The sequence below is a fragment of the Tiliqua scincoides genome, chromosome 2, assembly GCF_035046505.1.
Source record: "Tiliqua scincoides isolate rTilSci1 chromosome 2, rTilSci1.hap2, whole genome shotgun sequence".
NCBI classification, from domain to species: domain Eukaryota; kingdom Metazoa; phylum Chordata; class Lepidosauria; order Squamata; family Scincidae; genus Tiliqua; species Tiliqua scincoides.
The window spans coordinates 264221558-264245929 of record NC_089822.1 but is presented as its reverse complement, the minus strand read 5'-3'; the positions used below and the strand labels follow the sequence as shown (position 1 = coordinate 264245929).

The window sequence follows — 24372 nt, the reverse complement described above, 5'->3', positions numbered from 1 at the left end:
CATTGGGTCCAAGTGGAGGAACTGCCAACTTCAGTACTCTTTCTTTTGGTTTTCTTCAGTGAAAGATCTTAGTGCTTTCTTCTGCTATGAGAAATGGCTGTGCTGAAGAAGAACATTGTGAGCCGAGGGGAATACATGGGGTGTCTTGGCCCTTTAAGCAGCTCTTCCTCTTCAGCCTGGGCTTGTCTGGGGAAGCATTCATGGTGTTCTGGGACAGAGGGAATCTGCCTTGTGAGTCAGACCCGCCTAGCTCAGTACTGCCTACACTGATTGAAAGCAGCTGTCCAGGGGTTCAAGCAGGGATGTCTCCCAGCCCTCTCTTGAGTTAATGCCAGGGATGGTTTACATAAGAACATAAGAACAGCCCCACTGGATCAGGCCATAGGCCCATCTAGTTCAGCTTCCTGCATCTCATAGCGGCCAACCAAACGCCCCAGGGAGCACATCTGATAACAACAGACCTGCATCCTGGTGCCCTCCCTTGCATCTGGCATTCTGACATAGCCCATTTGTAAAAACAGGAGGTTGCACATACACATCATGGCTTGTAACCCGTAATGGATTTTTCCTCCAGAAACGTGTCCAATCCCGTTTTAAAGGCACCCAGGACTGATGCTGTCACCACATCCTGTGGCAAGGAGTTCCACAGACCAACCACACGCTGAGTAAAAAATGTTTTATTTTGTCTGTCCTAACCCTCCCAACACTCAATTTCAGTGGATGTCCCCTGGTTCTGGTGTATTTTGTGAGTGTGTAAAGAGCATCTCCCTATCCACTCTGTCCATCCCCTGCATAATTTTGTATGTCTCAATCATGTCCCCTCAAGTGTCTCTTTTCTAGGCTGAAGAGTCCGAAACAGCATAGCCTTTCCTCATAAGGAAGGTGCCCCAGCCCCGTAATCATCTTAGTCGCTCTCTTTTGCACCTTTTCCATTTCTACTATGTCTTTTTTGAGATGCGGTGACCAGAACTGGACACAATACTCCAGGTGTGGCCTTACCATAGATTTGTACAACAGCATTATAATATTAGCTGTTTTGTTCTCAATAACTTTTCAAATGATTCAAAGCATAGAATTGGCGTTCTTTACCACCACTGCACGTTGAGTCAACACGTTCATCGACCTGTCCACTACCACCCCAAGATCTCTCTCCTGATCTGTCATAGACAGCTCAGAACCCATTCACCTATAAGTGAAGTTTTGATTTTTTGCCCTTCTTGTAACATATTTGAAGAAGCTTTTATTATTCCCCTTCATGTTGCTGGCCATGTGTTCCTCATCGTCTCCCTTGACCTCCTGTATCACCTTCTTCCATTTCTTTTGCCACGGTTTACATTTCTTTTTATTCTCCTCATTAGGGCGAGACTTCCATTTGCAGAAGTAAGCTTCCTTGTCCTTTACGGCCTCTCTAACTTGGCTGGTTAGTCATGCGGGTACCCTCCTGGACTTAGTCGAGCCCTTCTTCCTTTACGGTATACACTTCCACTGGGCCTCTATTACTGTTGATTTGAGCAACCTCCATGCACTCTGGAGAGATTGGACTCTTTTTACCTTCCCTTTCAACCCCCTTCTAACCAGCCTCCTCATTTGAGGGAAGTCTGTTCGTCGGAAGTCAAGGGTTTTTGTGAGAGATTTGCCTGGTATTCTTCCCCCGACATGCTTGTTGAAATGGATTGTAGCATGATCACTCATCCCCAATGGCTCTGTAACATTGATAACTAAACCGGGTACTGAGTACCACATAATATTAAATCCAGAGTCACCTGTCCTCTGGTGGGCTCCATGACTAGCTGCTCTAAGGTACAGTCATTTAACATGTCAAGAAATCTGGTCTCCTTTTCATGACCAGAACACAAATTGACCCAGTGTATGAGGATAATTGGTCCCCCATAATTACAACCCTGTCCCTCCTTGTCACCTCCCTGATCTGCTTCCTCATTTCAAGATCCCCTTCAGGTTTCTGGTCTGGAGGAGGATAGTACGCCCCCAGTATTATATCACTCCTCAGGTCTGATAATTTAACCCACAGAGATTCTACGGTTGAGTCTGACCCACCTTCAATCTCTACTTTGCTGGATTCTATCCCTTCCTTAACATAAACGGCCACCCCACCTCCAACCCGCCCCTCCCTGTCCCTCCTGCAGAGTTTATAGCCCGGGATTGCGGTATCCCACTGATTCTCCACATTCCACCAGGTTTCCGTTATGCCCACTATGTCAATGTTTTTCCTGGTCACCAGACATTCCAGTTCTCCCATCTTTGCTCGGAGACTTCAGGCATTTGCATGAAAGCATTTGTACATGGAATGTCCCAGGATGGGCTTCTTATTAGCGCCTTTATCCCTGCATCCTCTCATTTTGCCTAACCGTCTATCACATCCCATCATGCTACCATTCCCAATTTCTTCTGCGTTTACCTTGTTGTTCTCTAACCACCCCATCGTCATCCCAAAGGGATGAGGAGTCCCGAACCAGATGTCCTTCGGCTCCTGTCGGCTTTCCCCCAGGAATCAGTTTAAAAGCTGCTCTGCCACCTTTTTAATGTTATGCGCCAGCAGTCTGGTTCCATTGTGGTTCATGTGAAGCCAATCCCTCTTTTACAGGCCCCACTTGTCCCAAAACGTTCCCCAGTGCCTAATGAATCTAAACCCTTCCTCCCTACACCACCGTTTCATTCACGCATTGAGACCCCTGATCTCTGCTTGCCTAGCTGGCCCTGTGCGTGGAACAGGTAGCACTTCTGAGAATGCTACATTTGAGGTCCTGGCTTTCAGCTTCCTACCTAATAGCCTAAATTTGGTTTCCAGGACCTCCTGGGTACACTTAGCCACGTCATTGGTGATGACATGCACCACAACTGCTACCTCCTCCCCTGCACTGTCTACCAGCCTGTCTACCACTGTCTACCAGCCTGTCTACATGAGAAGTGATGTCTGCAACCTTCGCACCAAGCAGGCAAGTCGCCATGTGGTCCTCACATCCGTCGCCCCCCTCTCCATGTTTCTAATAATCAAATCCCCAGCTAAAAGAAGCCCCTGACCCCCTTCCTGCTGAGGAGTATCCTGAGTGTGTTCGGATACGGGCCCATCTCCTGGAGAAGGGGTCCCCCCAGGGGATTGTTTCCCAGCTGAGGAGCTGCATGCCTGCGGTTGGGACGAAGCTGGATCGTCCCCGGAAGTCTCCCCATGGTCCTTCTCTGCCTTCCTCTGCTTCTCCAGGTCGGCCTCCAAGGCTTCAAGGGAGCGGACCCTGAGTCCCTGGAGCTCCTTGCACCAAGGACACATATAGGCATATAGGCACCAAGGACCCAAAGGCATATAGTCATACATGTGACACCCTGCTGCTGGCTGTCTGACTGCATAGTTTGTTTGTTTGTTTAGGGGTACTTAAAAAACCCTACACTGGTTTCTGGGTCTTTTGTGTGCAAAGCAAGTACTCAAATCACTGAGCTATGGCTGTTCTGGACCGAGAATCTGGTGCTCTAGTGAGTGTCTTGTTGAGGAGATGAAAAGACAGGAGGTCCACATCATTTCTCTGCTTGCTTATATTCTAGTCACGTTGCAGAGAGGGAATTGCCAGAAGAGGAGGGGGACAGCTGGCCTTCAGATTGAGGCTTCCCTTCCATGTGCTGAGAGGTTGATGAGATAATCGTGGCTGGTTTCACATTTGCAACTGGATTCCGAACTGGTCCATAATTCCAGTACTCATGAGCAGTGAGCCTGTACTTACATAAACCAGACTGACACTTTCAGAACTGACCATGCAGCTCATTCATGAGCAGGTATTCAGCGAGGTCACCTCTTGTCCTGTCCCATTCAGAGCCACTCTGGAGGTGCGGGGCAGTCGTTTTGGAAAGGCTAGATATTTTGTAAGCAGAAGCAACTCATTCTCTTGTTTCTTTCTCAGAGGAGTTTCCCAAACCTGCCTTTGTTACCCAGCTGGAGGAAGGAGAGTATGCATTTTTCGAGGAGCACCAAGAAGAAGAGGAGTCAGCAGGTAATTCTATTATACACAACACAGCTGAATATAGCAGTAGCTTTGGATCAGTGTGTGCTGCCTGACGGGGGACAACTCACCACTGTAAGCAAAATTTTGGCCACATGTCTCCTAAGGGAAAAGCAGTTGATGACCTGACCCCTGTGCTGCCCTGTGGCACAGATAATATGGCATTGAAACTGTTGTGAAGCCCTAGAAAATCCCAAGGGAAGACCCCTCTTGTGACTTTTCCAATAAAACATTGGGCACAATCCTAACCATGTCTACTTGGAAGTAAGTCCTATTTTGTTGAATGGGGCTTACTCAGGAAAGTTGGTTAGGATTGTAGCCATTACCTACAAGGGATAGAAAAGCTGCTCCAATCCCAGGCTGAGTCAGGTTGCAACAAGCCAGGCAGTTGTAATTTTTTATTCCTGCACAGCAGGTAACTACGAATGGATTACTGAGAGGGCTACAATCCTAAGCAATCCTTTGAATTACTGCTTTGGGACCCTTTGGGAGAAAGGAAGAAGAAAAATACTGGAAATAAATTAATAAATATCTTCCTGAGAGTCAGTGCCACTGAACCCACTGGGGTTTCCTGCTAAGGCGTGGACATTAGAAGTCCCATTTCTCTATTGGGCTGCTCATCATGCTTCTCTCTTTGTTCCAGGAAGCAACAGAGAAGAGGATGAAAGGGAACCACATGGGGTGTCACCAGAAATAACCACGCATGATATACAGGAAGTAACTTTTAGAGATCAAGTTGGATCAAGGAGGGAGGAGGGAAGGTCAGCATTTATATTGTCTGAGACGAGAAAGAGCTTCAGCACCAGCACAGATCTCATCATCCATAAAAAGACCCACACAAGGGAGGAAGCTGTGCATTACGTCAGACCAGAGGAGCAGCATGGAAGGGAGACAGAGGAATGGAGAAATAAAGGTGATGCTCTTCATGGGAGGGATTTCAATGTCACCCCAGTTGATTCAGAAAAAGGAACTGGAATGAGGGAGAAAGAATATCCTCAATTGGCAAAAACCATCAGCTGTAAATCAGAACTTGGAACACGTCACACAAACCGTAAAAGAGAAAAGCAATATATATGTATGGAGTGTGGAAAGATTTTCAGTCGCAGCTCACACCTAACTGTGCATCAAAGAACCCACACAGGAGAGAAACCATATAAATGCTTGGAGTGTGGAAAGAGCTTCAGTAGGAGCTCATACCTGACTGAACATCAAAGATCCCACACAGGGCAGAAACCATATAAATGCTTGGAGTGTGGGAATAGCTTCAGATGGGCCGCAAACCTGTCTGTGCATCACAGAATCCACACAGGGGAGAAACCATATAAGTGCTTGGAGTGTGGAAAGAGCTTCAGTTTGAGCTCATACCTGACTGTGCATCAAAGAACTCACACAGGGGAAAAACCATATAAATGCTTGGAGTGTGGAAAAAGCTTCAGTAGGACCTCATACCTGACTTACCATCAAAGATCCCACACAGGGGAGAAACCATATAAATGCTTGGAGTGTGGGAAGAGCTTCATTCAGAGAATAATACTGATTTCACATGAAAGATCCCACACAGGGGAGAAACCATATCAATGCTCGGAGTGTGGAAAGAGCTTCAGTAGGAGCTCATACCTGACTGACCATCAAAGATCCCACACAGGGCAGAAACCATATAAATGCTTGGAGTGTGGAAAGAGCTTCAGGTGTGCCTCAAACCTGTCTGTGCATCACAGAATCCACACAGGGGAGAAAACATATCAGTGCTTTGAGTGTGGAAAGAGCTTCCGTCAGAGCTCATACCTGACTGTGCATCAAAGAACTCACAAAGGGGAGAAACCATATAAATGTTTGGAGTGTGGAAAGAGCTTTAGTGATAGCGGAGGCCTGACTGTGCATCAAAGAACCCACACAGGGAAGAAACCATATGAATGCTTGGAGTGTGGAAAGAACTTCAGTCGGAATTCACACTTGACCTTGCATCAAAGAACCCACACAGGGGAGAAGCCATATCAATGCATGGAGTGTGGGAAGAGCTTCAGTCTGAGCTCAGACCTGAGTGTGCATCAAAGATCCCACACAGGGCAGAAACCATATAAATGCTTGGAGTGTGGGAAGAGCTTCAGTTCGAGCTCACAGCTGTCTGTGCATCACAGAATCCACACAGGGGAGAAACCATTTAAATGCTTGGAGTGTGGAAAGAGCTTCAGTAGGAGCTCATACCTGACTTACCATCAAAGATCCCACACAGGAGAGAAACCATATAAATGCCTGGAGTGTGGAAAGAGCTTCAGTGGCAGCTCACACCTGACGGTGCATCAAAGAAACCACACAGGGGAGAAACCATATAAATGCTTGGAGTGTGGGAAGAGCTTCAGATGGAGCTCACAGCTGTCTGTGCATCACAGAATCCACAAAGGGGAGAAATCATTTTAATGCTTGAAGTGTAGAAAGAACTTCATTCAGAGCTGTGACCTAATTTTGCATCAAACAACTCACACAGGAGAAAAACCATATCAGTGCTTGGAATGTGGAAAGAGATTCAGTGAGTGCAGAGGACTGAGTGTGCATCAAAGAAACCACACAGGGGAGAAACCATATCAATTCTTGGAGTGCAGGAGAGCTTCACTGTGAGCATAAACCTGACTGTACATCAAAGAAGTCACACAGGGGAGAAGCTGTATAATGCTTGGAATGTGGTTAGAGCTACATTCAGAGTTCACAACTGATTCGTCATCAAAGAACCCACACAGAAGAGAAACCATATAAATCGGGGATCGCCAAACTTGCTTTACTTGCGAGCTACATACAATAAATAGAGTTCAGATGTCTGAGAGCCACAGTATTTAAGAACCATTAAAATTTGTAAAAAGATTTACTTATCATGAACTAAATATTTACTGACTTGAGTTTATGTTTTAATCCACTTGACTCTTAGTTTATGCCCAGAATATAATGGGAGGGTTTGAGTATGCCGGTGAACTCCCCTTCTCAGTGGTGCTATGGCAGGGTCAGTACTATGAACGGGAAGCAGGCAGGCAGGTCAGTTATCCAAGTCTTCCTGAGTGGGTGGGGCTTCCATGATTCCCCAGACTGTATGTCCCCTCCCCGGTGTAATGATGATGTTTGTCCATCGATTTTCAAAGAAGACCTTGACATCTAAGGGTTTGTGGACTGCCCACGGTGTGTCCGCAGGTGACTAATAAGGCCGATACGGTCGTGGAATGTTCTGCCACATGTCAGGCAGACATGTGTAGGCACCACTGTTGCAGCATTTGCAGCTCTGGCTTTGCAGATTGCTCGATTCTCTTGTGCTATCGTTGTCCTTCTGGCTTCAGATGTCTGACAGCCTTGGTGGATCAGCGTGCATCATGTCTATCAGTCTTGTGCCAGGATTTCCCTGGTGGTGGTGTCAATATCCAGGGACTTGAGAGAGGCTTTCAGTGTGTCTTTATATCACTTCTTTTGTCCCCCGTGCGATGACTTTCCTTGAGACAGTTCACCATAGAAGAGCTGTTTAGGGATGCTGGCATCCTTACAACATGACCTGCCCGGCATGTCTGTGCTCTCATCAGCAGGGTGTGAACTGATGGTACTCCTGCTCCGGAAAGGACATCTGTGTCTGGCACCCTGTCCTGCTACCAGATCCTCAGAAGTCTGCGGAGGCAAGTCGTGTGGAAGTGGTTCAGTTGCCTGGTTCAGTGTACACAGTCCAAGTCTCACTGGCATACAGCAGAGTTGTTAGCACAACTGCTCGGTAGAGTTTAAGCTTTGCAGCAAGGCTTATTCCATGGCGATTCTGCACATTGGTCCTCAGTCTGCTGAATGCAGAACTTGCCTTGGCGATTCTGCAGTTGACCTCGATGTCAATTGTCACTGTGCGGGAGAGGGTGCTGCCAAGGTATGTAAATCGGTCCACTGCTTGCAGCTTTTGTCCCTTCACTATGATGGTGGGCTCTCGGTGTTGGGCCTTCGGAGCTGGCAGGTGCATCACTTCGGTTTTCTTTGTGTTGATGAGGAAACTGAAATTGTCACATGCTCCTTCAAATTTGTCCATGCTGGCTTGCATTTCCTGTTCTGATCCAGCATTCAGGGCACAGTCATCAGCAAAAAGAAGGTCTCATAGCACAGTCTCCTTTATCTTGGTGACAGCCTGGAGTCTATGCAGGTTAAACAGTTTACCATTGGTCCTGTATCTCAGGCTGACTCCGAAGGAACTGTTCTGAAAGGCATCTGACAGCATGGCTGAAAACAGATTAACTTTTTATTAGAGACTAAACAGGGCTGGTGCCAGCACGCACCCTTGCTTGACACCGGTTGTGACAGGAAAGGTCTATGAAGCTTCTCCGTTGTCCAGAACATGAGCCATCATGCCATGGTGGAACTGACGCACCATCAGAATGAATTTGTCAGGGCACCCAAACTGCAACATGATGCGCGACTGACAGTGTCAAAAGCCTTGGTGAGATCCACAAAGGTGGTGTACAGTTCACGATTCTGCTCTTGACACTTCTCTTGGAGCTGTCGGGCTGCGAAGATCATGTCCACAGTGCCATGCCCTTTACAGAAGCCGCACTGTGTCTCGGGTAGTTCCAGGTGGTCAATCTCCAAGATAACCCAGGTAGTCTCCACTCCTCCTAGCAGGTGCCTCTATGATATGTTCAACTTTATGACATCATGAAGCCAAGGTGACCTCTGTTGGCGCTCAGGGATGCTCAGGGCTGTCTCTGCCAGAAGGCAGAGGCCACATGGAGGAGAGCAGGCGGCAGGAGTGATATCTGGGCAGCGGCTGCAGAGAGAAGGCAGGTTCACTTTGCATGACTTGCAGGAGGAGGGGCAAGGAAGTGGTCTGAAGCAGGCGGCTACCCACGGCCTGAAGCTGCTGGACATCAACCGGCTGGCCTGGTGAAAGCTGGTGGACGTGAGCGGACAGAAGCCGGTGGCCATCTGCTTTTGGAAGCCAAGTGTGCATATGTCGCCTGAGTCGCGACGAAACGGGTGGATGTTAGCAGATGAAAACTGGTGGAAGTTGCCCACTGAAGCCAGCTGGCGGAAGCCACTGGATATCTGTGGATTGAAACCAGGGAGTGCGTGCAGGGAGGGTGGGTGAACAGGGGTTGGCTTGATGCTCTGGCGTCGCCGATTTTGTGGGATTGTGTGTGGAGCCAAATGCGGTCAAGGCAAGTGGTGCTTTGCCCTTGGGCGCTAACAGAGGTCAGCTTCCCCAGGCTTCCAGGCATCCCATGTGCATGGGATGGAGGAAAGGAACAATTGGTGGAGCTCCGTGGGTGGAAGGTGGTGGAAGGGCATCCAGAATTATTTCTCCTAAATATTTTACCAGATTGTTATAGTAGAAATATCAGACATGTTTTGATTCACATCAACACAGCAGCAAGACTTTTATTTGCAGAGATGTGGAAAAATATAGAGGTGCCAAATATGAACATGTTGATAGAAAAAATTTATGAAATATTTGAAATTGATATTTTATCAGAAAGATTACATGATGATGGTAAATTAGATAGAATTATGAATATATGGGAACATTTTTACAATTGGTTAGAAATACGTAGAATAAATAGAACAAAATAATTTAGAAGATGTGTCAGATGTGTAGTTGTTTGAAGGAAAAAAAGAAACCAAAACTGTACTCTAGTGGAGACCTTCTGTATCTTTCCTTTGTATTCCCCTGACCTACATATGTACCTTTGTACCTATCACCATATCTGAATTTTTAAAAAAAATGCATCGCAACCCTCTGGTTGGTCCCGACCCACAGTTTGGGAACCTCTGCCCTACAACATCTTGGAGGACTCAGACATGATTGATAGGGCCTCAACTCCACTCCCGAATTGCACTGGCCATCTGTGGCAAGCGGGCAGGTTTTGGGAACTATCAAACACCTGGACCATGTGTGTGTATGGGTGAACGTAAACATCAACCCTGTAATAATTTAACGTTTTGTTGCTTCTTATCTGCCAAATTAGCCTCTGGCATAATTCCCCACAACCTATGTGATATCCTCTTCCACTGTAATGAATCCAGACTGAGCAGAACAGGATTAGAGGGAAGCCCCCTTACACCAAAGATACCACTATGCTGGGCAGATCTGTGGATTAAATTCTATGCCGCCGCAGTCACTCCACCAGCATGCAGAGAACAAGGGGCAGAGGCACAAGGGTGATGGACAGGGGAAGTAGTGTGTCAAATCCTATGCCTAGATCCTGGTCACAACCTCAATGGTGCCCTTAAGCTGCACTGACTTCAGAGGTGGTACAAGTTAAAAGGTACTCACTGGAATCAGAGAGCAAAACAAAATGTCACTTTTCTCCTCTCTCCACTCCAGCTTGGGGACCCTTCCTCACAATAGAAACTGCCCTCCTTTCTGGGGACCCTTCCTCACAACAGAAACTGCCCTCCTTTCTGGGGAGACTCTGCTCTGGTTAGGATGAGTCAGCACAGCACAGCTCAACTGTACTGGTCTCATTGCCTGGAAGCCCTTCACAGAAGCTTGACTCCTGCATTTGCTGGGTGGGGCTGATTTGGGACTGTCTTCCATCAGGGTCCAGCGTCCTTGGAGGAGGCTGTGGTGTGAAGAGGAAAGTGGGGGGCAAGAGCATCAGTTGCTCAAATCACACTGACATTTTCAGACTACAGCTCAGCCAAGCTGCTGCCCTGGCTTGCAGGTGATGAGATCGGAATGGTAGAGACGTACTTTGCTGACTCATCCTCAACAGCACCAACTTACCCCAGAAGAGGGGGGGTTTCTACTGTGCAAAAGAATTCCCCCCTCAGCTTGCACACTGCCCTGAAGCTATTGCTGTGTTAAGTGCATAAAGTACCTGCTGATTTCTGTTCTTCCTGGAGATCCTGGAGAAACGCACACTTCCCCTTCTTCCAGCTGGGAAATGAAGGCAGGTTTGGGAAATTCCTCTGAGAAATAAACAAGGAGATGAGATGCTTCAGTCTACACCATAGCAAGGCTTTCCCAAGAGACCTGATCCTAGGCTGACCCCCGTCTGTGATGACTCTGGCTAGGCCTGACCCCATCTTGTAGGCCAGAAGCTGTTTTGAAGCTGCTGTCCAGGTGAGTGTTAGGAAGTCCAGGAATTTAGTTTTCTTGTTTTAAGACTGCCTGTGTGGGTATTTACTCCCTGAAGTAACAAAATGCCGTTCAGTAATGTGCAACTGTCGTGGTTTGTGCTCTCTCAGACGTCTCACACTCCCAGTCGAAGGGGTTCGACTTCCTTGGAGAGACAAATCCGCGGATGCCGACCTGTATTTCAAGGTGGTTTGTTTCATTGCATCCTGCACTAAATTACCTATAAGTGATATGCAGAGCTCAATACAGATATAGAGGAGTAAATGGGATTTATATCCCCTTTCCCCTCCGAAGGATCCCAATCCCACTCACCCCCCCCCATACAGTGCGCCTGTTTTTGGTGCAGCTTCACCAGCAGGGAAGGGATAAAGGGCTGACTTGGGCATAAGAGTTCTGCTCCACAATAAGAAGGAAAATTATGATTTGGGCTGTAGAGAAAACCAAGAGAAGGATGACTCAAGTTGCCAGTTCCTCTGCGTGGCTCCGATGCAAAGCAGCAGGTTCCAAAGGCCTCTGTTGACACCATCACAGACCAAGTCCAAGACGGTATCACCCACAAGCCCTGGAGGGACAGGGCTTTGCTAATGGGGGGGGTGACTATTTCCCACCTGGAGGTTCCTCACCCCCTTCCTCTTCTCTTCCACCCACTTCAGCCTGGGACCCCCATTCAGCTCCATGCAAATGAAGGGTGTTGCTGTTTGTCTTCCTACCCCCTGCACTTCCCTGCCTGAACTCTGAGCTTGTCTGTCTGCCCCACCTGGGGGCTCCTCACCCCCACTCTCTGCTTCTCCACCCTCTTCAGCCTGGGACCACCATTCACCCCCAGGCAAATGGGGGTGTTGATGTTTGTCTTCCTAGCCCCCTGCCCTTTCCTGACTGAACTCTGAGCCTCTCTGTCTGCCCCACCTGGGAGCCCCTCTCCCTCCCCTCCCTCTTCTTCTCCAGCCATTTCAGCCTGGAACCCCCATTCACCCCCATGCAAATGAGAGGGGTGTTGCTGTTTCACTTCCCAGCCCCCTGCCCTTCCCTGGCTGGGCCCTGAGCCTGTGTCTGCTCCACCTGGGGGCTTCTCTCCCCCTCCCTCTTCTCTTCCACCCACTTCAGCCTGGGATCCCATTCAGCCCCATGCAAATGGGGGGGGGGTGTAGCTGTTTGTCTTCTCAGCCCCCTGCCCTTCCCTGCCTGGGCTCTGAGCCAGTCATCTGTCTGCTCCTCTATGGGCTTCTCTCCCACCCCCTCCCCTTCCTTTCCACCCACTGCAGCCCTAAGACTCTGCTTTGCTCCCCAAACAGGGACTCACCAGAGAAGGCAGCTGAAGGCAGTGGGGGGGAGGGAAGTGGCTTCCAACTCAGTCTCCCTCCTGCCCCTCCCCCATTTGCCCCTCTAGGAATCCGGAGCTGCTTAACTTAACCCTTAGAGAGCCAAGATGAAAGACTGCAGCAGAGGCTCTTCCAAGCCTGCAAGAGTGATGAATAGAGGGGCTGGGAGGGAGGGGCTGGGGTCTTTGCAGGGACTCTTGGAAGCACCCTCTGTGGACTCAGGCGCAGGAGGACCAGGGCAGGTGCAACAGGGACAGGAGCTGCCTTCAGTGGGAAGCCAGTGGGGGGAGGAAGAGCCTGAGATCCTGTCCCTGAGTGGAGGGGCTGGAAGGCCTTTGCAAGGAGCCTTGCAAGCACTGTTTCAAGGTTGAAAAGCAAACTCAGTAGGCAAGAGTGGTGATCGATTCCAGACCTTTATTGTAAATCCAGCATCTCAAGGGATTTCCAAGCATTGAGAGTGAATGTGAGAGTCAGAATTCAGCAAAAGGTTGTGTTCCAATGTTGCAAGGTGTTGATGTTGTGTCCGCAGCAAACCAAGCAAGCTCAAACATGAGCTTGGAAAGCAAAGTTGAAAACAAACTCAAAATAGACTCGGTAAGCAAGCATGGCGATTATAGCAAGCTTTATTCATTGCCAGCAATGGGCTTCCCTTGGTGGTTCAAAATGGGGAGCACAGAGAGCTGTGTTCTCTCAGTGTCTCCAGAGAAAAAGCAAGTTGCAATGTGGGTTTTAGTTTATATAGGTCTAGTCTCTTTGTCTGGAAAATCCCACTGCTATTGGTCAAAAGCTGGTGACATCAGAAATGGGACTTTTCCTTTGATTGGCTACAGGCTTCTAGCATCTGATTGGTTGTGCCACATATGGAGAGTGTATTTGAATATCTCAGGTTACTGCTTGTGCCAAATATGGTAATAGCGCCCTTTTTCAAAAGCCCAGTAGGTGGCACTGTGTGCCTATCTTAATTTCTTAATTATTCTTATTTCTTTAATTATGCATCTTACATACTAGAGTTTAGACTCCTCTTATTTGTCTTGGGATGTAGATCTTTATTTTAATACCAAAAACTCCATATTTTGCTTTTAAACAGAGTTTTTGAGTGTTTTCTTTGTAAAATCTCTGCTCTCTCTGATGATTTTCAGAATACAAGCTGTGTTTTTAGGAATATTTTCAATCTGGGCCCCTTCTTGACATTCTCCAGATGTTTTGCTAATGAGTCTCTGTCATACAAAATTTGTAATTACCTAATTATCCACTAGTTTCATATCTGTTCTGTCAACCAAGATTTACTATTCTACTGTGGCGCCAGGGAAGTCTGAGCATTCTCTTGGTTAATTGTCAGACTTGTAATATTCTTTTCCTCAATGACTGGTGTCAACTCCTCAGAGTGGGCTTCAAACCAGTCTGCCGCCTTCTTGGTCTTCTTGCCGAATATGGACAAGGCGGTGTTGTAAACGGTATTCTTGAAATGTTCCCATCTGTTGGATGCGTTTGCGTCGGCCGGGCCTGGAAGAGATTCCTCAAGCGCTTGTGCAAATTCCTCCACTTTTCTCTGATCCCGGGTCTTGCTGGTATCAATGCGAGGTCTTCCTTCCTTTTTCGTGTGATACAGTCGCTTTGTTTGCAGTTTCACTCTGCTGCACACCAGGGAGTGGTCAGTATCGCAGGCAGCACCATGATAACTGCGTGTGATCTTGATGCTGGGAAGGCTGGAGCGTCTGGTGAGGATCAGGTCGAGCTGGTGCCAGTGCTTTGATCTTGGATGTCTCCAAGAGACTCTATGTTGGGGCTTTGTGTTGAAGAACGTGTTGCTGACACAGAGACCGTGATGACAGCAAAACTCTAGCAGGCGTTGGCCATTTTCGTTCATCCTCCCAGTGCCAAACTGACCTAAGCAAGTGGGCCATGAACTGTTATCAGCACCAACTCTAGCATTGAAATCGCCGAGGATGAACAATGGCTCTTTTACAGGGATTTTCTTGACAGTGGTGGCCAGGTCATCATAGAATTTGTCTTTGGCTTCTGCTGGAGACGACAGAGTCGGAGAGGAGAGCTCAAGCAGCATACAAGGCCTGTCCCAGTGAGCGCAACCTGCAGGTCCTCCGAACTGCTCGCAGCAAAGTCCAACAGACTGCCAGGAGATGTGCTAACGACTACTGGCTCCAGCTCTGTTCCGAGATACAGATAGCAGCTGACACGGGCAACATCAAGGGGATGTATGATGGTATCAAGCAGGCCCTAGGTCCAACACAGAGGAAAATTGCCCCTCTGAAGTCTGCCACAGGCGAGGTCATCCAGGATCGGGCGCAGCAGATGGAACGCTGGGTGCAGCACTACTCTGAGCTATATTCCAGAGAAAATGTAGTCACCGAAGAAGCACTGAACAACATTGAGTGCCTGCCTGTGCTGGAAGAGCTTGACAGTGAACCAACCCTAGAAGAACTTCACGTGGCCCTGGACTCCCTTGCCTTTGGCAAGGCACCTGGAAAAGACAGCATCCCTGCTGAAGTCCTAAAATGCTGCAAAGAGATCATCGTCACTGAGCTGCATGAAATCCTCTGTCTCTGCTGAAGAGAAGGTGGAGTACCTCAAGACATGAGGGATGCAAACATCATCATGCTGTACAAGAACAAAGGTGACAGGGGTGACTGCAACAACTATCGCGGCATCTCTCTCCTTAGCGTTGTAGGAAAGCTGTTTGCCCGAGTTGTACTAAAGAGGCTCCAGGTACTTGCAGAGAGCGTCTATCCAGAATCGCAGTGTGGATTCCGAGCCAACAGGTCCACCACTGATATGGTATTCTCCCTTAGACAACTGCAGGAGAAATGCAGGGAACAACGACAGCCACTCTTTATAGCCTTCATAGATCTCTCAAAGGCTTTCGACCTGCTCAGCAGAGACGGCCTCTTCAAGATTCTCCCCAAGATTGGATGTCCACCCAGGCTCCTCAGCATCATCAGATCTTTCCACAAGGACATGAAGGGCACTATTGTCTTCGATGGCTCCACATCAGACCCTTTTGACATCCGAAGCGGAGTGAAGCAGGGCTGTGTTCTTGCACCAACCTTGTTTGGGATTTTCTTCGCTGTCCTGCTGAAGCAGGCCTTTGGAACTGCAACAGAAGGCATCTATCTCCGGACCAGATCAGACGGAAAGCTCTTCAACCTCTCCAGACTGAGAGCAAAATCCAAAGTCCAGCTGAAATGTCTGCGTGACTTCCTCTTTGCCGACGATGCAGCTGTCACTACCCACTCTGCCAAAGATCTCCAGCAGCTCATGGATCGTTTTAGCAAGGCCTGCCAAGATTTTGGACTGACAATCAGCCTGAAGAAAACACAGGTCATGGTTCAGGATGTGGAATCACCTCCCTGCATTACAATCTCTGAGCATGAACTGGAGGTTGTCCATGACTTTGTGTACCTTGGCTCAACGATCTCCGACACTCATTCTCTCGATACCGAGCTAAACAAGCGCATCGGTAAATCAGCTACCACGTTTTCCAGACTCACAAAGAGAGTCTGGTCCAACAAGAAGCTGACGGAACATACCAAGATCCAGGTCTACAGAGCTTGCGTCCTGAGTACACTTCTGTACTGCAGCGAGTCATGGACTCTTCGCTCACAACAAGAGAGGAAACTGAGCGCTTTCCACATGCGCTGCCTCCGACACATCCTCGGCATCACCTGGCAGGACAAAGTTCCAAACAACACAGTCCTGGAACATGCTGGAATCCCTAGCATGTATTCACTGCTGAAACAGAGACGCCTGCGTTGGCTTGGTCATGTCGTGAGAATGGATGATGGCCGGATCCCAAAGGATCTCCTCTATGGAGAACTCGTGCAAGGAAAGCGCCCTACAGGTAGACCACAGCTGCGATACAAGGACATCTGCAAGAGGGATCTGAAGGCCTTAGGGATGGACTTCAACAAGTGGGAAACCCTGGCCTCTGAGCGGCCCGCTTGGAGGCAGGCTGTGCAGCATGGCCTTTCCCAGTTTGAAGAGACACTTTGCCAACAGTCTGAGGCTAAGAGGCAAAGAAGGAAGGCCCATAGCCAGGGAGACAGACCAGGGACAGACTGCACTTGCTCCCGGTGTGGAAGGGATTGTCACTCCCGGATTGGCCTTTTCAGCCACACTAGACGCTGTGCCGGAACCACCTTTCAGAGCGCGATACCATAGTCTTTCGAGACTGAAGGTTGCCAATACAATACAATATTCTTTGCTTAGATAAGAATTCCACATTCCAAACTAACTGTGCTGCATTTGTTTTTCAAGCCTCATCTGAGGCAGACCCAAGTCTTTTCCTATTATTAAATCCACTTAATTTTACTAACATTGCTACTAACATTTAAAGCAATAACTATTGCATAGTTTCCCCTGGGGGCTGGGGATAAGAATAGGCCCTCAGTTTTGCTGTACTTGTCGTAAGAGGCGACTAAACAGCCACCGGGTAGATGGGACTCGTCAGCCTGGGAAGGCAGCTCATCTGAGAGAAGGAAAACTCTGATCCCAAACCTCCACTGCCTTGTGGCTACATCCAGTTATGGAAAAGGCTTCAGGAGTCAACCTCGAGGCAGAATCTGGAGCCGGAGTCCCTGAGGCAGTTCATGGCTGAACACAGTCACGTTCTGGCAACTTCTGCGACACCGCTGGAACCAACCGTATTGGCCTCTGCCTTTCCATTGGACCATTTCAGCGACGTGGAGTGGGGGGATTTGCTGCATGGGTAACAGCCTATCCTCCATACCTACTTTACCCAGGCTTCGCGTACTGGAGAGGACACTCTGTTCCAGAACCACCATTCAGAGCGTGACACCATAGTCTTCCGAGACTGAAGGATGCCAAGAAGATTGCATAGTGATGAATGCCTGTTAACTGTGTAATTTTGTGACACTTCCCATGTGCTACCTTTAAACAACTTTAAAACAGCTCTCTAAATCCCTATTTTGGTTCCAGGGAGCTTGTTTTAGTCACTGGTTCTCTATTCAAATGCAGGAATTAAAGCTTCTTCTTAGAAGCTTGGTTTGCTTAATCCATCATTCTTACTAATTAACCCTCATTAGGTTTTATTGCCTAGTAGCTGTTGGTCAACTTTATTGTCTGGCTACTTTGCTGCTTCAGGGATTATAAAATGCTTTCTTTTGTTCTAAAGCACTGCTAAGCACAGTAGCTTTGAATTATAGTGACAAATAACTGATTTAGTTATAACATTAACTTTTGGTCCTTAAAATACTGCATTTTCTTTGTTTAATTCCTTTTCCCAAAATCTTTGCTTTTCTGTGTATTTTCCCTCTGCCTGATACCTTGTTCTTAGGGGCTGCATTCCAGACTTCTTTTATAGCCCTTCCCTATCAATCACTCTTGACAGTTCCTCTGAAGCTCCTTATCTAATCGTTATGTCAAATTGTTTTATGATCATCTCCAACTGGAAGGTCTCTTTGTACCCTCCCAGCACTTTGGCAGAGTTGAATTAAAGTTCATTTGATTCTCCTTATTTCCTAACTAATTTATCCATTGCATTATTAAACTTATTGCTTTGAACTAATTCTCTTATCAATGTTCCCTGCAATTTTGTCTATATAAAGAGCAGGGAGAAATGTATTTTATTCTTTAATTTCTTCAGAGGAATGTCTTTCTTGCAGGGTGTCACATTCTTCTCTAATTTATGGCTTGCAATGTGCAGATCTGCTGGAAGCAGACAGAGAGACAAAATGGGATTTTATTCTCTCTATAGCTGCCAAGCATATGAAGTTTTAAGCTAATAATTTGTTTGAGACTCCTAACACAGCGAATTTGCCTATTCTTATAATTTCAAGCTTTTCAGAAAGATGGATCCAGCTAGCTTGTGGGCATGCTGAACCCTTAGGCTTTTAAACATATATTTTCCTCTTAACATAACATCATTAAACTTATGAACTATAATGTGTGATACAACATTCATGGCTTTGGTATTTCTTGGCATAAGTTTGGTTTTACCCAGCCTGCATTACCATCACACAGCATCTCAAGGGATTCTTTCCAAGCATTGAGTGTGTGTGTGAGAGTCAGAATGTGAGAAGCCCAGAGCGCCCTCTCCAGCTCACTTGTATTACAATGTGGATTCCCTCCTTGAGACACGTCATAAGAACACAAGAACCTAAGAACAGCCCCGCTGGAGCAGGCCATAGGCCCATCTAATCCAGCTTCCTGTATCTCACAGCGGCCCACCAAATGCCCCAGGGAGCACATCAGATAACAAGAGACCTCATCCTGGTGCCCTCCCTTGCATCTGGCATTCTGACATAGCCCATTTGTAAAACCAGGAGGTTGCGCATACACATCACGGCTTGTACCCCATAATGGATTTTTCCTCCAGAAACTTGTCCAATCCCCTTTTAAAGGCATCCAGGCTAGTCGCCATCACCACATCTTGTGGCAAGGAGTTCCACAGACCAACCACACGCTGAGTAAAGAAATATTTTCTTTTGTCTGTTCTAACTCTCCCACACTCAATTTTAGTGGATGACCCCTGGTTCTGGTGTTATGTGAGAGTGTAAAGAGCATCTCCCTATCCACTCTGTCCATCCCCTGCATAATTTTGTATGTCTCAATCATGTCTTTTCTAGGCTGAAGATATTGGCTCAGGATAGTAGACATTGGCTCAGGATAGTAGACATTTGATTGGGGGGGTTACGAATCACCAGTTGTTCAACTTACATTCAACATATACAATTCACAGATTTTGAGCAGTCAGTAGGTGGTACTGCACTTTCAGTTTTGCTCAAAACTGACCTCATCTCATAACCATCTTCACTACTTATTTTGGCCTTTGTTTGTAGCCCTTGAAATGCAACTTACTTGCCATGGGGTTTGTGGGCTCAGCTAACAAAAAAAATGCTGTCTTATGCTTTTTCTCTGGGAACCTGACCTTTGATATGAACCGGAAATAGCTTTGATGTGAACTGGAAATGGCCGGCTTTATTATGTTAGTTACACTTGTTTAGGCACCAAAACTGGTTTTAAAATGAAGAATAAGAAAAATAAGGAAAACTAAGCTGGCTAGTATTTTCTATATTATTTCTATGAGACCTGGTGTAAATATTTGCTATAACACTGTTTCCAGCATTTGTGTGCAGCCTGTTGCTCTTAAAAAGCCTGGAAACCGATTTTAAAAGCACAAACATTTTTTTCCCTCTTCTTCGGAGAACAAAGGCCTATTGGATGTGCCTGCATAGTCTTATCAGAATGTTCTATTGTGGAAAGAACATTTGACATGCCGCCAAGTCCAGCCAACCGCTTGACTTTTAAAACAACAATTTTTTCTTCTTTACTCTAACTTACAGACAGATCAGAAACATACGTTTCAGGTGAGCATCCCTGTTAAACTTCTACTATGCCTTCCATCAGCACCCCAAGGTGACTCAGGCACAGGAGGACCAGGGCAGGTGCAACAGGGACAGGCAGCTGTGAAGGTACCACTTAGCAAGCTAGAGAGTTAGAACTTAAGAACAGGGAGGCTCTTAATGCAAAGAAGAGGGAATCTATCTCCAGTAGCTTGTGCAGCCAGCTAGTGTGTGGCAGGGAGTGTCTGTTTATACAACAAAGGCAATGCATTGGACTGAATATTCACTTAATGACCTAATCGCATAACAACGGGGATAGGAGAACGTATCCCTGTCCTTTAGTGGTGCGCACCTGTATAGTTATAGTTGTGAAGAATTGGAACTGGCAAGGGAAAGTGACATCCAAAGGAGCCTGTAAAATGTAACTCTCCTTAGCACATTGTGCCTTACAGCACATTTGCGACATTGCGCTTTGTAGACATGCATAGGACTGGGCTGTCAAGCAGCAATAGGGAGCTGGCTCCTCCTTGGTTAGGAAGAAAGTTTCTAAGAACCGTGGTGCCCTTTTCGCCCCTCTGTTCTCTGAGTTCCCTGTGCAGCCCTACCAGCTTCAGGAGCCTGGATGCTGTGGTCCAACTAAATTAAATTTCCCAGATGGCAGTGCGGCCACCGCCACTAGGCTGGCTCCTATTAAGTGGAGTTTCCTGAAAAGTGATCCTGCCATTTACCAGAGCACATGGCTGTTTGGGAAACCTGGTGCAGATCAGGATGTCTGAGAGAGGAAGAGAGTTCCTCTCCTAAAACAGATTCTGCCAACTGTAAGATAAGGTTTTTTGGTAAGAGTAAAAAGGGGAAAATAGGGAGCCATCTTGCCTTCTGCCTGTTCTCATGCCCTGGAACTTGCTACTATCCAGGAGGGCAGGAGGCAAAGGACCTCCAGCCATGCTGCTGAAACCTGTTCCTGGATTCAACTTAAAGATATGCATTCTCACAGCCCGCTCCTGTTCAGGCTGTGACTTCTGGACGCGCCAGAGAGGCGTTCGGAGTTGGGGGAAGGCCAGTGGAGTGGACCGCGGGCCTCCCCGTGCCTCAGAACATGAACTCTGAGTGGCTTCTTCTGAGGTGCAGGGAGGCGTCCACAGTAGGTGGAATCTGCAGATTCTGAGCCTGCGGATGAGCCCGCTGTATTAATCTTGTATTGGAACCATTGTTTATGGATAGGTATATTCTCTTGAATTGACCAACTTTATGGGAACTCTCAGGAGGACAACGGAAATGGACTCTTTGTACCCTTACTGTGGCTGAAAGACTCATCCAGCAATGTTGGAAAGGAAAGTGGCCTCCTGCTATATTTTCTTTAAACTTATTTATTGTTTTAATTACCATGTTGAACTCAAGACAACACCTAACACCAAATTTTAAAAGACTTCCACTTATCCCTACTACAGGCTTACAAACATACATAATAATATCTATCTTTAGAATATTTGATACAATGAAGATTAAACTTAATATTGTATCTCTCTTATATCTATCTCTTCTATTCAATCTCCAAACCCACAGGCATATAATTCATTATAATTTAAGCTCTTCAGGAAAATCACAAATGGCTTCCACTCAGTCAAGAATGAATCTATTTTCTTTTCTCTAATTAAAGATGTCAACTTTGCCATCTCCACAAGCTCCAGCATCTTCGCCAGCCAATCTTCAACTGTTGGTATACTGGAGCACTTCCATGTCTGTGCATAAAGGAACCTTGCTGTCATTATCAATTACAGCAATAATACACCATGTTCTCTTTCCAATTGTTTGTCCATCAAACCCAACATAAAAAACTCTGGCTTCCCACCTGCACTGCTGTCACTCTGAGGGGTGCTCCAAACATGTTTGGATTAAAACAAGAGAAAGGAACGCAGAAGAGATAAGACAGGCAGCTGAAGAGTGCCTTTTTCTGGATTTGACCTGAGTCTCCCAGAGGCCACAGACATGCCTTGCTGAAGCAATAAACAGCCTTCATAGCCTTCCACCTCCCAGTGTCTTGCTTATTTGGTCTCAGCGGCACTGGACAGACCCACCCCATCTACCAACTGGCACTTTCACTTGTAAGCTGCCTTGGGCATTTGCTTCGGTGTCAGAAAGTCGGGATGTAAATTTCTCAGATAAATAAATATCCTCTTGCTATTCCCTTGCATCTGGTTTTCAGAGACAGGCTACATCTAAAACCCAGAGGTTGCATAATCAAGGCTTGTAACCTGTAATGGACTTTTCTCCACTATTCTAAGCAATCCTCTTTTAAAGGGCATCATTTCTCAACATTTGTTCCCCATTGTACCACTCCACATGGTCTACCTATTGGAAGTACAGTGGCAGTAACAGGGATGTCATTGCTAGTTCTAGGACTTCCAGAGTGGGAGGCCAGACTCAACATGACAAACACAGCTAAGAGGCTCAGGGTGGATGGGAGGGCTTTTTGGAGAGCACAGAAGGCCAACACTGGGGATCTGTCTGCGAAGCTGAGCACTCAATTTCAGTGGCTGTCCCCTGGTTCTGGTGCTGCGCAAAGGGGGAAAAGAACTTCCTTTTATCCATGCCCTAAATAATTTTGTCTGTTTCCATCATGTCTGCCCCCATGCACCTTCTTTCTAACTGCAGACCCCCACTGTAGCCTTCTCTCACAAGGGTGGTGCCCCTGCCTGCCCACTCATCATTTTGTTTGCTCTCTTCTGCACCCTTTCCAGTTCCACTATGTTCTCTGAGATGTGATGACCAGAACTGGATGCAATACCCCAGATGTGGCTTGTCACAGATAGCTCAGAACCCAACAGCATATGCTGCTGTAAACTATACAACCCACCAGTGGGTCCCAGCCCAGCTTTTGGTAATTTCATGGGTAGATTAGGCTATGCGCCTCAAGGGTTAAACCTGCTACTGGGGGAGGGGGGTACTGCTGCCCAATCACCATATAGCCACAGAGGCTAGGGCAGCTGGTAAAGTGAAATTTTTGTTAGGTGGTCCCCAAGGCTTAAAAGTAGAGCCTACTGCAATAGAGCCTACTGGTAAGTAACGCCTGCATAAGTTGGGAACCTAATTCTTGGACTGGACAATTTCTTTAATGAAATATTGGCCCTTTCTGAAGTCTGAAGTTTTCCTCCAATGAACAGTGGTCAGAGTTTAGATCTGTAGGTGGCACCCCCCTAAAAGCATTCCTCATCACCATCACAGATGCCCCCCCCCGTCCCAAATGAGAAGAGACAGAACTGCCTCCTGTGCTCCCCCCCCCCCGGTGACCTAAATATTCAGATAGAGCTTTGGGTCTTGGAGCCAGACCTGAGCTAGCAGTTTGGGGGCACTTGGTCCCAATCTACCTTTGAGGTGGCATCTAAGGAGGTTCTGTAAACGATGAAGAAGGGCTTGGATCTTTCAGTCGGGACCAGACGCCCTGCTTGTGAAGTTGCTCAATGCACAATGTGCATCAAAAAGCCAGACAACAATAACTCCAGCATTGCTTGGCATATTTTATTCTTCCTTCCAGGAGACTGAAGGACTAGAGAGGACGTATGGAAAGCCAGAGAATCATCCGTGGCTGAGATGAGACAGGCACAGCTAGCAGGAAATCCAGGGGCTCTTGAGCAGGAAAGTCCAACATCCCCGGAAGGAAGACAGAGAAAAGCAGCATGAGGGGGTGGGGGTTGTGGCACATCCACCAGCCTCTGCCTGCCAGCCTTATGCCTGGCTTCCGCACGCCCTTCCACCACCTTCCACCCACGGATCTCCACCAATTGTTACTTTCTTCCATCCCGTGCACCTGGGATGCCTGGAAGCCAACCTCCATCAGCTCCCAAGGGCAAAGCACCACTTGCCTTGACCACATTTGCCTCAACACACAAACGATCCCACATAGTCAGCGATGCCGGAGCTTCAAGCCAACCCCCATTCACTCACCCACCCCCGTTCACGCACACACAGTCCCTGGTTTCAATCCGAAGATATCCAGTGGCTTCCGCTAGCTGGCTTCAATGGGCAGACTTCCACCAGTTTTCATGCGATGACATCCACCTGCTTCGTCAGGACTCAGGTGACATATCCACACTTGGTTTCCGAAAGCAGACGGCCACCGGATACTGTCTGCTCATGTACACCAGTTTCCAACAGGCCAGTTGGTTGACATCCACCAGCTTCAGGCCGTGGATAGCTGCCTGCTTCAGGCCACTTCCTCTCCCCTCCTCCTGCAAGTCATGCAAAGTGAACTTGCCTTCTCTCCCCAGCCACCGCTCAGGTATCACTCCTGCTGCCTGCTCTCCTCCATGTGGCCTCCACCTTCTGGCAGAGACACTCTTGAGCATCCCTGTGCTCCAACAGAGGTCACCTTGGCTTCATGATGTCATAAAGGTGATCATGTCATAGAGGAACCTGCTGGGAGGAGTGGAGACTACCTGGCCCTCCCATCCCATCCTCATTTAGTCATCCATGTTGAGCTGCCAGAATTAAAGTTGCTACCAGTTCCCAGAAGCACCACCTTTACATGCCAACATATCTAGATGCCAGTCTGGCACGATGAATTTTTTCACCCAGAATCCATACACACAAAAATGACACGTGGGCAGCGTTGCCCTGATGAAGTAGGGCACTCAGCACAGCCATTGGCT

The 24372-nt window shown here is 47.5% G+C and overlaps 1 protein-coding gene across 1 annotated transcript in view; it reads left to right on the top strand.

Annotated features, from left to right (window-relative positions):
- The window catches only part of LOC136640320 (zinc finger protein 208-like), a 73962-nt gene that overhangs the window by 13441 nt on the left and 36149 nt on the right, over positions 1 to 24372 (top strand). The window contains exons 2-3 of the mRNA XM_066615362.1: positions 5070 to 6279; positions 15876 to 15882. Coding sequence (XP_066471459.1) covers positions 5070 to 6279; positions 15876 to 15882 — 1217 coding nt within the window. The remainder of the gene's footprint in view (positions 1 to 5069; positions 6280 to 15875; positions 15883 to 24372) is intronic.